The 16727-nt window shown below is 33.5% G+C and overlaps 1 protein-coding gene across 7 annotated transcripts in view; it reads right to left on the bottom strand.

Annotated features, from left to right (window-relative positions):
• The window catches only part of ADAMTS6 (ADAM metallopeptidase with thrombospondin type 1 motif 6), a 336979-nt gene that overhangs the window by 72640 nt on the left and 247612 nt on the right, over positions 1-16727 (bottom strand). For all 7 annotated transcript variants that reach the window (XM_074202710.1, XM_074202713.1, XM_074202711.1 and 4 more), the window contains one exon: positions 3441-3543. In XM_074202710.1, coding sequence (XP_074058811.1) covers positions 3441-3543 — 103 coding nt within the window. The remainder of the gene's footprint in view (positions 1-3440; positions 3544-16727) is intronic.

Here is a 16727-nt window from a genome sequence, read left to right as displayed (position 1 = left end):
CTTCTTTGTAGCAAAACCTAGCACAGTGCTTTACATATAGCACATGCTTAATGATTCTTTCTTAAACTAAATATAAGTCCTTATTTAAAAAAATAAAGATAGAAAATAGTTACTTTTCAAAAGTATCATTCATTTAGATTAAAATGTAAGTCCCCTCAAGATTCCAGGAAGTTCCACTTTATAACTAAAGTCTATACACATAAGATGGCAAAGATAAAAGTCTTTGGAAATGGTAGACCAAACTCTATTTGGATTAAATTTCAAATAAATAAACATTTATGACCAAGGTTCAATGAATGGACTTTCCCTCCATTACTCAGTATATGAGGAAACTATTGTTTATATGTAACATTATTATTATATTGTAATGGTAATATGTAATTATAATATGTAACAATTATTATTATTATTATTATTATAAAAATTATCACTATGAATAAGAATCATCACTATGGGGATTAGAAGTGGTTGCTGCTTCTATATTAGAGAAAAGAAGTTGACACTCTCATCTGATATTACTATCCCTCAGTTAAAACAGCATTCATCATCTCACACCTGGACTACTACAAAAAAAATGTATTGATTAGCCTCCCTACCTTTCCCAATTCTCCTTAATCTCAGTACCATCCTGGGAGATTACTTCCAATTTATCTTTTATATATTTTGTCTATGCATAGATGTTAGATATGATCTTCCTCATTATTGTGTTCCTCATATAGCCTTCTAGACTGGGGGCTTCTTGAGATCAGGGATTGTTTTTAGCGTTTCTTTGTATCCTCAGTTCTTAGCAAAGATTCAGGTATCTTGTAGGCATTTAAAAAATGCTTGCTGACTTGTTGAACAAAGAAAGGTCAGGACTACCATTATGGATGAGATAGGACAATCAGAGCATACAACCAAGATAAAGTAGAATTGCTTCTGTTTTTTTTCCTTGTAGGAAAAAAATCTTGTAAAGGACAGTACTCAAATATCCAATAGGGAGTCAAATTCCAAGATAAGCAAGTTGGTAATTAGAGAGTACCTAGGTGCCCCTGATGAGTAAGCTATCTCCTGGGGTATCAAAAAAACCAGTGGAGGTGACTACTGAACTTGTGATCTCTGAAAAATCATGGAGAGTTGTATTGGTGCCAAAGTACTGGAGAATCATAGAATCATACAATCCAAGATCATCTAGTTCATCCCATACCTGAGCAAGATTCCCCTCTACAGTATAACCAATAAATGGTTATGCATCCTTTTCCTGAAGACTCTCATTGTGTGGCAACTCCTTCCCTAAGTGACCCACTCCACTTTGGTAAAGCTCTGACTATTAAGATGTTTTTCTTGACATCAAATGCTCTACCCAATGATCTGGATTCTGCCCTCTGGGGCTAAACTGAACAAATTTAACCCTCTCTTTCATGTAACTCTCCAAATGCTTTAACACAGCTAATTTTGCCCTGGCTGTAAGACTTATATTTTCCCTGCTAAATAACCCCCATGTCTGCAATCAGTCTTCATATGCAAAGAATCCTGAGGCTCCTCAATATGCTGGTAGAACATTTTCTAGAGGCTTTCCAACTTGTCATCCTCCTTAAAACATGATGTGATCTAGAAATGAATATAATACTCCAGGGGTGTTTTGATCAGTCCCATTTCCTTAATATCCTGAATATTATGCCTATTAATATAAACAAAAATGTCATTAGTTTTCTGAATGGACCTGTTTTGAAATTTTATTATCCACTAAAACTCTTTTGTGCTATTTTTTTAAAAGAAAAAACACAATGTAGCCATGTCCCTTTCATCTTGTATTTGAGAAATGGATTTTTGGCATTAAAGTATAAGATTCTTCTTTTTATCTAAATTCAATTTCATGTGACTAGATTTGTACCTTTCTTTCATGGAGTTAAAAGTGCTATATGGACATGATTTAAGGAGTCCTCCTACAAAACTACCAGATTTTGGAAGGAAGATTTTTACTGATAATTAAAATCTGGTAGAGCAAGCAAAAACATCTTGCTACAAGATCTGAACCTGAGTTCATTATCTTCAATTTCAGTCCTTCAAACCATTCACACAGTTTTGATGTATGCTGTGTAATTATTATGAAGAATAGATTCTAAGACAGATTTTTTTTGCTGAATGTCACTAACATGCTGTTAACTTAGACATCTTGGAGCTTAGAGCTTAACTAGGTTCCTTCCTTAGGTGATGGGCCAAGCAATTAATTTTGGTTCTTAAGTCCCTCATAAATAAAAGCTGTCTAAATTTCTGAGACATTTTTCTGAATTTCTGCACCATTAACCCATTCTCTATGTTTTCTGACATTTGATTATTTTGGTATGGAATCTGATAGTGCTTCACCTTTACATGGTTAGATTTAAAAATATAATATATTGCTAGAAAAAGGTCTTTTTCATATTTCACAAATCCCTTGAGTTGCTATGGAAAGGGAAAAACCCATAAACTATGCAGTCTCTCTTGTCCTCCTTTTAGTAATGATAGGAGGAAAATTCCCCATTATCTTCTTGTTTGTTAGTTTCAATGTACCAAAATGAATGTGAGCCTTAGAATAGCAGAGGAAACAACAAAAAGAACTGGATTTGCACTTGGAGTTGGGGCTACTCAAGTTTCAAATCCCACTCTACCTAAGATTGTTTCCTCCTTTTCTCATTTTTAAAATGGGGGAAATAATATACTCAGTACCTACACTCATAGGATTGTGAGGCATAAATGATATAATCTATGTAAAGCACTTTGCAAACCCTAAAGCCCTATATAAATGTCAGTTATTATCATCATTATTAATATTGAATGTGTGCCCAAACATTTGGTACTTATGTTTGCTAGAGGGAATAAGAGCAAGTAATAAGTATTAAATAGCACCTACCATGTGCCTTTTACAAATATTATTTCATTTGATCTTCCTAACAACCTAGTGAGGTTAAATTCTATTATTCTACTCATTTTTCAAATGAGAAAATTAAAGCAGATAAAGGTTAAGTGACTTGCAAAGGAAAGAACAGCTGAGGCTGGATTTGAACTCATCTTCCTTGCTCTAGGGCCATTGTTCCATCCACTGCACAACTTAGCCTTTAAGGATCAAGTGATTAAGCAGCAGTTTCAGTTTTAACTCTCTAGGAATGTTAGGTTAAATAAACAGAATGATCTTCAATCAAATGGCAAATAGGTGGTTCAGTGGAAAGAAAAAGATCTAGAGGAAGAAATGAGTTCAAATGTGACTTCAACTACTTACCAGCTTTATCTCATTATATTCATTTTTAAAATGAACTAGAGAAGAAAATGGCAAACTATTCCAGTATCTTTGCCAAGAAAATTCCAATTAGGCTCTCAAAGAGTTGGATACAACTAAAATGACTGGGACTGAAGAACATGATTCTTTTTACTTGTATATGAAGATCTCAAGCATGCTGCAGGCTCCACTACTTATACATTACCTCCAGTGTAGGGCTTCCAGTTATAATATTTTCCCCGGAAAGGCATATTGTCAAAATCTGCACACTGTTTTTCTCGAAAATCTCGGGACCCTGAAGGGCATGGCTAAAATAAAACAAAAAACTCATAAATGCAGAGTTGTCAAGAATGGATCAACACTTGAGGGCTTTAACTACCATTACTTTAGCTCATATCTTTACAATGAACCTCAGCTTTATTGTTTTGCAATCAGTATTCTGATTGAAGAGTCTGTTTTTCATTCTTAGATAAGTATGAAGTTATTGAAGTAATTTTAAACAAGTTTTACAACAGTTTCTGGACAACCTGACACTCAGATACAGGTCACAATCCATTTTGCAATCAATCCATCAGGTATCTCCTTATAAACACATGTAAAAACTGGCCAAAGAAGTTAAACACAAAGTCTTTTTTTAGTCACACAGCTCTAGGTGCAGCTGCTACAGCTGTTCTCTGTGAGGTATTTAAGGGATCAAGAGGCAGGTTTGCAATCTGACATTCAGTACTATTAATTGCGGTTTGGAGAACTACTACTGTAGCTGTTTACTGTCTAGCCCTGACAAAGACCATGGTTTTTAGGGCTGGTAATGAGACTGAGTGAAATATTTGGCCTAAAGTTTAAACATCTTCAAACTCAAGGAATTTGGGTGCACTGAGATTTACATCAAGCTTATTAACATCATCAAGAATAAAAATACTAATTAGGACATAAAAGGGGAAAGACAAGAGTTATTTCTAGATATTATTCTTCTATATGATATAATAAAAAAAAGCATTGTCAATCTAGCCAGATCTCAATTCAAAATAACACAGGTTCTATACAAGGCTGGATTTGTAGTCAGAAAACCTGGGTCAAATGCTAACTTTTTTTGTAATATTTGGCAAGTGATCAACTCAACTAGGCTGTAAAATGAGAAGATTGAACAAGATGAGTAGTGTCAAACTGAAGTAGAAATACATAAGGATCCCAAATAAATAGCTATTGACTTAAAAAAAATCACGTTACATTACATTACACATTACCTATGGTTTACTGTATTTTAATTTATTTCATTAAAGTTCATCAAATTTATTTCATTAAATATTTCCAAATTACATTTTAATCTGGCTCAGGAGAACCACTCAAGCTCCTGTAGTTCAATCAATTATCCTATGATTCCCCAAATACCCTTCCAATTCAAAGAGTTCAGAGAGTAACACCTTGCAGCATTTGAACTATCTGACCTAGTTTGGCTTATGTTTTCTAGTTCTAAAGCTATCATGCTTGAAACATGAAGTTATAAGCTTTTTTAATGCTATTTATAAAACATTTCTCTAAACATAAACAGCACATGTCATAAGATCAAAATAGCAAATAGATGTAGAATGCATTACTGGCAGCCCCAAGACTCATTGTGAAGGTCATTTTTGCCACCTGCCTATTTCTCTTTTCAATTTCTACATGCTATTTTGTGAATACCTACATCATCATCATCACAATACTCTACATTTACTATTTCAGATTCCAATAATATCAAACCAAAAGTTTCCGGATTTGAAAATAGTGGCATACATTCTAGCTTTTTTGGAAACCCTAAACTTTAGAATATTTTTAGAAATACTAAAAAGACTTGAGTCATAGTGTCAATAATTCTGCTTGTCAATTTATTCTTCTCACTTCTAATTAAACAAGAAACTAAAACAGCCATGGTACATGATATTGGAAGGATGTGTTTCCTAGTTCCTTTTGCTCTATAACCTATTACACAGTGGCATCAAACAATGTTTCTCTTTTAAGTAATTTCAGGACACATTGTAAGAGCTTTTGGTAATCTTTTCATTTAACAGGAGTTTTTAAGATACTTCATTCTTTTGGAAATAGAATTCATTTGAAGTTTTTACCATGCCCTTTTGTCCACAAGTTTTTAGCTCCTATCAGCTTTAACAGTCACTCAATAGACATTGCATGTATGTTGCATTGAGTATATGGAGTAATTGTTCTTGCAGTCAACTTGTAGCAATAGGATGCTGGAAAATAATTTCAAGGTAACACACACTAAGTATAGAGCTGTACAAAGGTACAGGAGAAAGAAAGTTAAAGGAAAGATTGGGATAACATAGTGGGAGTCAGGCATTCCTGGAGAAGTGGGTCTTGAACTAAGTGCTAAAGGGATAACAAAAAACTGCATTTAAAAAAGGGAAAGATTTTTCAGGAAGATTCTTAACGGTATAAAGAAAAGAGGATACAATGAAAGTATAAAATGGATATTTTCAGACTTTTTGGATTCAGCACCCCTGAACACACTGAAAAATTATTGAGGATCCCAAAGAGCTTTTGTTTATGTGGGTTATCTTTCAAGTTAATTGTATTAGAAATAAAACATTATAAAAAAGAGTTTCAACATTGCAAAACCCTGAAAGGATCTCAGAAAGCTTTAAGGATCCCTGAACACTGAGGACTACTGGTGTAGAAAATAGGGGCAGCTAAGTGTCGCAATGGATAAAAGGCAGATTCCTGAGTTAGGAAGACCTGAATTCAAATCCGACCTTAGACACTTACTAGCTGGTGACCCTGGCAAGTTACTTTACCCTATTTACCTCAATCTTTTCAGCTGGAGAACACAATGGCAAATCACGGCAGTATCTCTGCCAAGAAAATTATGAAGAGTCAAACAAGACTAATTGACTACAGAGTGGTATAGATTTCTGAGCCAATTAAATTTCAGAAAAACCTGGAAAGACTAGGTGAAGTGAGCAGAACCAGGAAAACACTGTATATATTAACAACATCATTGTGTAAGAATCAACTATGATAGACTCAGCTCCTTTAAGTAGTTCAGTGATCAAGGATAATTCTAAAGAACTTGTGATGGAAGATGTCATACACATCCTAAGAAAAGGATTATGGAGTCTGAATGCAGATCAAAGCATACTATTTTCAGTTTTTAAAATTTGTTTTATTTTTTATCTCATTATTTTCCCTTTTCTAATTCTACTTTCACCACATGATTAATGTGGAAATATGCTTCATATGATTATAAATGTATAATTAGATTAGTCACTTTCATGGGAAAATGGGAGGGAAAGGAACAAGGAAAATGTAGAACTCAAAATGTAGAACATCAGAAAATGAATGTTGAATCCTTATCTCAGACAACAGCTGCAAAAAATAGATCTCATTAAAAGAGATAAGGAAGGAAACTATGGCCTCCTAAAAGGTACCAGAGACAATGAAGCAATTTCAATACTAAATATGTATGCACCAAATGGGATAGCATCCAAATTCTTAGAGGAGAAGTTGAATGAGTTACAGGAAGATATAGACAGCAAAACTCTACTGGCAGGACACCTCATCCTCCAGCTCTCAAATTTAGATAAATCTAACCATAAAATAAACAAGAAGGAAGTTAAGGAGGTAAATAAATTGTTAGAAAACCTAGGCATGATAATTAGACTTTTGGAGAAAATTGAATGGGGGTAGAAAGGAATATACTTTTTTCCTGCAGTACATGGCACTTAAACAAAATTGACAATGTACTAGGGCATAGAAACCTAATAATCAAATGTAGAAATGCAGAAATAGTGATATCCTTCTCAGATCATAATGCAATAAAAATCACATGCAATAATGGGTAGAGATAGACCTAAAATTAATTGGAAACTAAATAACCTCATTTTAAAGAATGAGTGGATCAAACAACAAATTATAGAAAGAATTCATGATTTCATCCTAGATGAAAAATGAAACAACATACCAAAACTTATGGGATACAGGCAAGGCAGTTGTCAGGGGATATATTATATTGTTAAATGCTTACATGAATTAGAGAAAGAGGAAATCAATGAACTAACATGTAAAAAATTTAGAGAAAGAACAAATTAAAAACCCCCAATTAAACATCAAATTAGAAATTCTAAAAATTAAAGGAGAAATTAATAAAATTGAAAGCAAGAAAACTATTCAACTAATAAATAAAACCAAGAGTTGATTTTATGAAAAAAAATAAAATCGATAAACCTCTGGTTAATTTGATTAAAAAAGAAGAAAACCAAATTGCAAGTATCAAAAATAAAAAAGGTGAACTCACCATCAATGAAGAAATTAAAGTAATAATTTGGAATTATTTTGCTCAACTGTATGCCAATAAATTTGACAATCTAAGTGAAATAGATGAATATTTACAAAAAGGTAAGTTTTCCAGATTAAATGAAGAGGAAATTAAATACCTAAATAACCCTATCTCGGGAAAAAAAATTCAACAAGCCATTATTGAACTCCCTAAGAAAAAATATTCAGGTCCAGATGGATTCACAAGTGAATTCTATCAAACATTTAAGGAACAATTGGTTCCAATTCTATATAAACTCTTTTGAAAAATAGGTGAAGACAGAACTCTGCCTAACTCTTTCTCTGACACCAATATGGTGCTGATACCTAAACCAGGAAGAGCCAAAAAGAGAGAAAATTATAGACCTATCTCCCTGATAAATATAGATGCAAAAATCATAAAATCTCAGAAAAATGATTATAGCAAATTTTCACTAGGATAATACACTATGACCAAGTAGGATTTATCCCAAGAATGCAGGTTTGGTACAATATTAGGAAAAGTGTTAGTATAATTAGCTATATCAATAACAAACCTATCAGAAATCATATTATATCAATAGATGATGAAAAAAGCCTTTGACAAAATACAGCACCCATTCCTACTCAAAACACTAGAGAGTGTAGGAATAAATGGATTGTTCCTTAGACTAATAAGTAGTATCTATCTGAAACCATCAACAAGCATTATATGCAATGGGGATAAGCTAGAGGCATCCCAATAAGATCAGGGGTGGAAACAAGCATGCCCATTATCACCACTACTATTCAATATTGTGTTAGAAATGTTAGCCTCAGCAATAAGAGAAGAAAAAGAAATTGAAGAAATTAGAGTTGGGAAGAAAGAAACAAAACACTCACTCTTTGCAGATGACATGATGGTATACCTAGAGAATCCCAAAAAATCATCTAAAAAAATGACTAGGAACAGCAACTTTAGCAAAGTTGCAGGACATAAATAAACTCTCATAAATCTTTAACATTTCTATATATGACTAGCAAGATGCAGCAGAAAAAGCTAGAAAGAGAAATCCCAAAGTAATTTCAGGCAATATAAAATATTTGGAAGTCTACCTGCCAAGACAGATTCAGAAACGTTAAGAAAACAATTGCAAAACACTTCTCACATGAATAAAATCAGATTTTAAATAACTGGGATAGCCTGAGCTAATATAAGAAAAATGACAATTCTACCTAAATTAAACTATGCATCTAGTGCCCTATCAAATTCCAAATATCAGTTAGGAAAAAATGTTAAGTAAATTCTTATGGAGAAATAAAAAAGTCAAGAATTTCCAGGAATTTATTGAAAAAAAGTACAAAAAGAAGGTGGCTTAACCCTACCAGATCTAAAATTATATTATAAAGCATCAGTTTTCAAAACTGTCTAGTACTGGCTAAGAAAGAGTTGTATCAGCAGAATAGACTAGGTGCAATAGCAGGAAATGATTATGGTAATCCGCTATTTGATAAACTCTAAGAATCCAGTTTTAGGGATAAAAACTCTTAGATAAAAGTACTGGAAAAAATGGGAAGTTATTATAGCAGAAACTTGGATTAGACTACACCACACACCCTATACCAAGATAAGAATAAAATGGATACACGATTTAGACATAGACTACAATATTATCAGCAAACTACGAGATCAAGAAATAGTTTACCTGTGAGATCTATGGAAAGTGAAGCCATTTATGACCAAGGAAGAGATGGAGAACATCATTAAAAACAAACTAGAGGAGCAGCTAGGTGGCATAGTAGATAAAGCACCGGCCCTGGAGTCAGGAGTACCTGGGTTCAAATCCGGTCTCAGACACTTAATAATTACCTAGCTGTGTGGCCTTGGGCAAGCCACGTAACCCCGTTTGCCTTGCAAAAAAAAATTAGATAATTTTGATTACATTAAATTAAAAAGCTTTTGCACAGACAAAAACCAATGTAACCAAGATCAAAAGAAATACAATAAATTGGGAGACAATCTTCACAACTAGTGTTTCTGACAAAGTATTTCTGACAAAGTACACATTTCTAAAATATATAGAGAACTGAGTCAAATTTATTAAAAAAAAACAAGCCATTCTCCAATTGATAAATGGTCAAAGGATATGCTGAGGCAATTTACAGATGAGGAAATCAAAGCAATCCAGTCATGAAAAATTGCTCTAAATCATTAATGATTTAAATGCAAATTAAAGCACCTCTGAGGTACCACCTCATACCTCTCAGACTGACCAATATGACCAGAAAAAACAATGATCAATGTTGGAAGGGATATGGGAAATCTGGGACACTAATACATTGTTCCTGGAGCTGTGAACTCGTCTAACCTTTCTGAAGAGCAATTTGGAATTGCGCCCAAAGGGCAATAAAAATGTGCATATCCTTTGATACCACCACTGACTCTATACCCTGAAGAGATGATCAAAATGGGTAAAAACATCACTTGTACAAAAATATTCATAGCAGCTCTGTTTGTGGTGGCAAAGAATTGGAAATTGAGTGAATGTCCATCAGTAGGGGAATGGCTGAACAAATTGTGGTTTATGTAAGTTATAGAACACTATTGTTCTATTAGAAACTGGAGGGATGGGAATTCAGAAAAGCCTGGAAGAATTTGCATGAACTGATGCTGAGTGAGATGAGTAGAACAAGAAGAACATTGTACATCCCAACAGCTACATGGGGTTAATGATCAATCTTAAAGGACTTGCTCATTCCTTCAGTGCAACAATCATGGACAATTTTGGGGTATCGGTGATGGAGAATACCATCTATATCCAGAGAAAGAATTGTGGACTTTGAACAAGACTATTACCTTTAATTTAAAAAATTATCTTATGTAATTTTGTATTATTATTATTATATAATTATCTCATATTTTATTTTTTCCTTAAGAATATGATTTCTCTCTCAACACATTCAATTTAGATCAAGTATAGCATGGAAACAATGTAAAGACTAATAGACTCTCTTCTGTGGGGGGGGTGTGGGGAGGAAGAAAGATTGGGAGGAAATTGTAAAATTCAAAAATAAATAAATTTAATTTTTTTAAAAATTTAATGTTGAAAACTTCAATACATGTAATTGGGGAAAAAATGAAAAGAAAACAAAGAAAAAAATGGGATGCCATTACGATTAGGGCAGAGATATAATGAAGGGAGATGAAATTGATTAAGTAATATAGGATTGGTTACCAGACTGAAAGTAAAGCCTTTTCTCATGTGTTTTAAAAGGGTATGCTTTAAAAACTCCCACTAAAATCTCACCCTCTATAGGAAATCTAATTTGCATGCCATCTACCTAATTAGATTGCAAACTTCTCTAAGATAAAGACTGCTTTATGACTTTTTTGTATCCCTCACACTTAGTACCTAATATGTAAAAGGTGCTTAATGTTTCTTGACATTATAGAAAAAAATCAAAAATTTTCTTGACAGGCGAGATCTAAGATTAAATTTAATAGCCACATATATAATGTGTGTATATATATATATATATATATATATATATATATATATATATATATATATATGTATATATACATATATATATATAAAGTAGTATGTTTAGTTTCCAAAAATCTAGAAAAAAACTATTAAAAAGGTAGGTACGGAGTAGACAATAGATCATCTGAAAAGAACTTGGGGGTCTTAGGTGAACCATAAATTCAATGGGAGTCAATAGTGTGAAGTGATAACCAAAAATGCTAATGTAATATTAGACTGCCTTATTATTGATAAACTAAGAAAGCAATAGACTGATCTCTGCCCTGATCACAACAATATTAGAATATAAACTAAAAAAGACAGAAGCCCACTTTCAGTAAGTACATATTAAACATTAAAAAGAGATTTTTGACAGTCTAAAACAATGAGCTGAAACTAATAAAATGAAAGAATTATGTCTTTTCCAATAGAAAGACTTGATAACCATTTACTTGTTGGTTTATCTGGAAAGCAGGCTACTGTTCTGGTAAACCTTGAATGAGATGACTCTAAAGGCTCTTTCCAATTTTCCAATTTATGATTTTTAAGTCTCTATAGCCATAACACTAAATGAAGGATATTTCTAATAAGTGGACTACTTAGATATCCATTTTGTACTAAAAAATCATGGATACCATTTTCAGGGTCTTCTCTCTCTTTTTTTTTAAATAGTCATATAGAGGGTAATCCTAACAAATAGGCAGAGTTGACGAATACAAAAAATATCTTATTATTAAAATAATCCTATTAATGTCTTACATTCCAACACAACAAATACACTCCTTTGTTTTAGTGTTCTATATCTGTTGGAATACAAATTAAAAGCATTCTTAACTTAAGGCCTGTGAACAATTTTTTAAAAAAATAAAGATTTTGATGACTATAGTTCATTAAATTGGTTATTTTTGCAATCCTGTGCATTTTATTTTATGCATTTATAATTATTATTCTGGGCAGAAATTGATGACCTTTATCAGACTCCCCAATGGGTCTATGGTATGAAGGTACATTATGTTCTAGCCCCAATTCAGCTCTATCTCCTTTCATTTCTCTAGGACTATGGTTTCCTTATCTGTAAAATAAAGAGTAGGGTGAGGTGTTCAAACTTGGATTGTTGTTCCCCAATTTGTGACACAAAATCTTGGTGTTCCATGAAATATAAGAAAAAATAATGCTAGAGATATTTTCCTATATATATATATATATATATAATACTTAAGCGGAGTTATTTTTCAGCATAAAAATTGGATATTTTATTCCAACTATCCCAGTGATAGAATCATGATCATACCTACTTACAGTTTCTAATATCAAGGAACTCACTTTCTGGTAGACAATATCTATCTGTATGTATACATATGTATATTCACAGCAGAGATTGTCTTGATTTTCTGTTTGTATCCCCCAAAACAAACCACAGTGTATTGAACATTTTTAAGTATTAATGTTTTTCAATTTTTCATTCATCCACTCTGAGTTTTATAAGTAGAATGAAGAAATGAATATTGTTACTAGGCATTTGTTATTAGGGATGAGAGGGAAGAGATAAAGGAGGAATTCTAGTGCTTTAGATAATTATAGAGTTAAAGTGTATTATTGATATGAAAGCAGAGATATTTAGAGAAGGCTCAGCTAGTCCAAATCCCCCTTCCTCATATGAATGGGGAAACTGAAGCCCACAGTCACCACAGGTAGTAAACAATAGAGCTCCGGTTTGAATCCTGACCCATAAATCCAAATCTGGTTCTCTTTATACTACACCACACAGCCTTTACGAATATTTCTAGGGCTTGGGAAAGAATGGTCAATGATGTAGTTGCCATTCTGGAGGAAGAGAAAGAACTTGGTTAATTGTACAAAGTCATAACTACTGCAAGTTCATCCCTTAAACAAATTAATAAAAAAACCACCCACTTGTGCTAGGGATATCACAAGTACTCTTGTGGGGGTGGCAACCAGTTAAGGCTCAATAAATCTGGGAATGGAGAGTTGGAGTGGAAGCAGTCCAGACTCCTAGATTTTCAATTCAACATATTTTTTTAGCCAACTAAACTTGTATTCGATATTTATAAGTCAGATGGGAAAGGATCTTCAAGTAAGATTCCCTGGACTTTGTACTTGGTATTTCAATAGGTATTTATAATTTATAAATTTTGTCATTTTTTCCTGGTACCTCCTTCCCTTTTTTTGTTTTCTAAGTCCTTAAAATCTATTTCTGTCCTAGTCTTCAAAGATAAAGGGGTAGGGGAGGAGGGTGAGACAGAGGAGTGACAGGACCCTGGCTGATGACAGTGAGACAAACAGCAAACAATATGAAATGATAGAGAGGGCTGACTTTGGAGTGGAGGATGGTTTCAAATAACTCTGGCACTTGTTATATGTGGTCTTGGAAAAAAGAAATTAACCTTCAAAGCCTCAGTTTTCCCATCTTTAAGATGGGGGAAAGAGGAAGGGTTAAGATACTCACTAGTTTTAAAATCTCTGATCCTGGTGCAAATCTAAGTAAAAAAGTTGCTTTTCAAGAGGTAGAAAGGAATGCTGTCCTTCTGGCATTATATAAGTTTTAGAGTAATTGAGTAAAGACAGTAGTAACCCTTGGAATTTACCTAACCTTAAGGATTTAGGAATTTTGGACAAACCCTCAACTCTGGGCCTGGAGGTAAGAGCTCATAGTTTCATAATTAAGTGCTTTCCATTTGAGAGATGTGACAAATGAGCCTAAGACTTTGTGATGTACCCAAGATTGCGTAGTTAGAAGGTATCAGAACAAGAACTTGAACCTAAATCTTTAAACTCCAAGCCCAGGGTCCTTTCTACTATAGCACCTACCTGCTTCAATCTGTCAAAGGTGAAAATGGATCAAGAAGCTTCATATCTACTTTGCAGTAGAGATGCTATGTCCTGTTGAAACTGGATTTTTTTTAGGAGAACATAATGGATTCCATTTTGGCCTGTATTAGTTATGAAAAGAATCTCCTTCAGTACTACCCTTCCCCCAATCGATTTATAGTTACAAAAAAGCTCAGAGGACATAGAATATTTCCCAAGAAAGCAATCACTTCTCTTTATTCTATCTTAAAAGGCACATAGAAGGAGCTTAACAAATGTTGATTAACTGACAAAGATACTATATCCAATGGTCCAATGAAAATGGTTATATCAAAGAATGTGTTTGTTTTTTCTTTTTAATAACTTAAGCAGTCTTTTTTTGCTAAAATGAACTTGTACATTTTGTAAAGCTGCTTACATGATTAGCTGTTTCTACCTAAATATATATGTCATATGTGGAGTTCCAAGACCCACATATCTATCACATACTGATGGAATATATCACACTTTTGAGTGATGTGATCTGTGCTGGCTTATTTTTGCATCATCTAACAAGGACCCTGAAAGTTCTTGCAACAGATCCTTTCATTGGATGATTACATTTCTCCTAAGGTTGGGAATCCTACATGTTAGAGCATTTTGCAGCATTTAATAACTCTTTAAACTTCCAGTTTTAGTCAATAAATAACATAAAGGACTTCTAAAAGGGAATTCTGATAATTTCTGTACTCTCTCTCTTTACTCTGTACTCTCTCTAGTTTCCAGAATCCATTAGTTAATTCTCCATTTGTCACAGTTCAATATTTCCATTAACAGATGCCTTCTCAATTAGAGAGTCATATTGCTTCATATACAAGTTCATTTCTGAGTCTCTTTGATGACAAAGAAGCTTAATAGGAGCTGTCTATGCTGGTTCCAAAGAATGAAAGTACTCAATAGAAGAGGCAGGAGTATTAGCTCATCTCTTAAGGAAAACTTAAGCAAAAGGCATTTTTTGTTTTGTTTTTGAATAGTAGTGACTTTGTGGAGTAATGCTTTTTTAAAATCACTTAAGGATAATGAATGCTGACACTATGCAGAAACCCTAACAGAAAACAGTGGGCATAAGCAACAAATTTTTCACATAAACCCTGACAGGTTTGCAGCCTCTTAATACCTACATTAATCAAACATGCCTCTCCCTGTAAAAACTGACCAGCAATAAGGGCTCTCATAAATCCTCAAAGCTGCAAATCTCAGCATCTTTTGCTTCTATTAGCATTTATCCACAAACATTCATTGCAAGAAATAAAAATAAATGTCATGGCATTCCATGATTACCACTTTTTTAAATTTCTGGAGAGACTTGCATCTGTATAGGTTCATTTTTATATCACACAATGCTAGTATTTAACTGTTCTATTACTTCAAACTGTCTTTATTTTTTTAGAAGTACTTCTTAATCACATGATTTAATGCTTTATAAATTTTTTTTCAAGGTAGTTAGATGTTTTGGTGAATAAAGTACCAGGTCTCTTTCATCAAGAACACCTGAAAAGAAAATTGGCCTCAGATGTTTACTGGTTGTGTGACTCTGGAGAAGTCACCTAACCTCCATCTGCCTTAATTTCCTCAAATGAAAAATGAGACATATTAAAGCAACTTCCCCTCCTCACCCCAGAGTTGTTGTGAGGATCAGATGAGATAATATTTGTAAAATATTAGTATGGTACCAGTTTCTTAAGAAAAGCTTAATACTTATTCCCTTTCTCTTCTGTTGATTAGCTCCATTTTGTTTGTATATTGGATGCTTTCTCTTCTATCATGAGCACCTTGACATAGAATAGTTTTGGCCTCTCTCTTCAGTACTTTACACAGGATTGCTAGCTAGCTGACTTTATTAACCAGAAAAGTTATCTAGGGGTAAAAGTTACTATTAACTTTCAAATTCCACGTACCGTAAATGTCACAGTTGAATTTCAAGGAAGTTGTGAGAATAGGGCAATGAAAAAATACCGGACTGAGTTACTCGCCCTGGGTTCTGGGGGAGGACCTCAAAAAGTCAAGAATAATGAACTGCAGAATGGTGGTGATGGTGGGGAATTCTAAGAGTGAATGAAAGGAACATATTCACATATATCTTTTTCCTCTCTCTCCTACCAGGGAAATGATATAAGATTAAACTGGAGAATCTGGGGAAGACAAGGGAAAATGAAATGAATTTAAGTAGAAACTAGTACAGGCAATTTAACTTAGGCAATAAGAAACCTTTAGTAGTGATATTCATCAATGTTTACTAGCAAGGATAAGTCAAAATTACGAAGTCACTTGAGTGTTTACTGTCTTTTCTTTCTTCCTTGTCCAACTTCTCTCGATTCAGAAGAAAATTAGCTCACTTAGAGCAGGAACCATCACTCATTTTCTTTTTGCCTTTGAATCTCCAGTGCCTTGCAACCAATTATTAAATGCTTGTAGAACTGAATTGATACCTAGTACCCTCAGGTTGACCAAAGTTTCCCCTCTCTACCCAGACCTACCTGCTTTTATTCCAAAAGGTTACCACTCTTATTCTAGATTCAATCAAAATGTCCAATCTTGGTGTGATTCAATTAGGTGCTGATCTGATTACAATTAATTCATTCTAAGTTGTGAAAGTGGCTTAACCTTAATTTACATATCTGAAAAAATTACTTTGTAAAGGATGCTGCCAGAGGAAAAGAATAAAACAAAAATACAAATTATGTCTATGGATAGAAGCCCTAAAACTACAATTTGGTTTTATGAGATAGATTCTGGAAACTACAGTTGAATAGCCTGAATCAATTTCTTTTAATTATTGACTGATTTGATCTTCTTACTATACAACAGACTCTCAAAAATATTCTCCAGCA

Source organism: Macrotis lagotis, chromosome X (genome assembly GCF_037893015.1).
Source record: "Macrotis lagotis isolate mMagLag1 chromosome X, bilby.v1.9.chrom.fasta, whole genome shotgun sequence".
NCBI classification, from domain to species: Eukaryota; Metazoa; Chordata; class Mammalia; order Peramelemorphia; family Peramelidae; genus Macrotis; species Macrotis lagotis.
The sequence above is the reverse complement of the archived record's forward strand: the minus strand, read 5'-3'. Positions and strand labels throughout refer to the sequence as shown.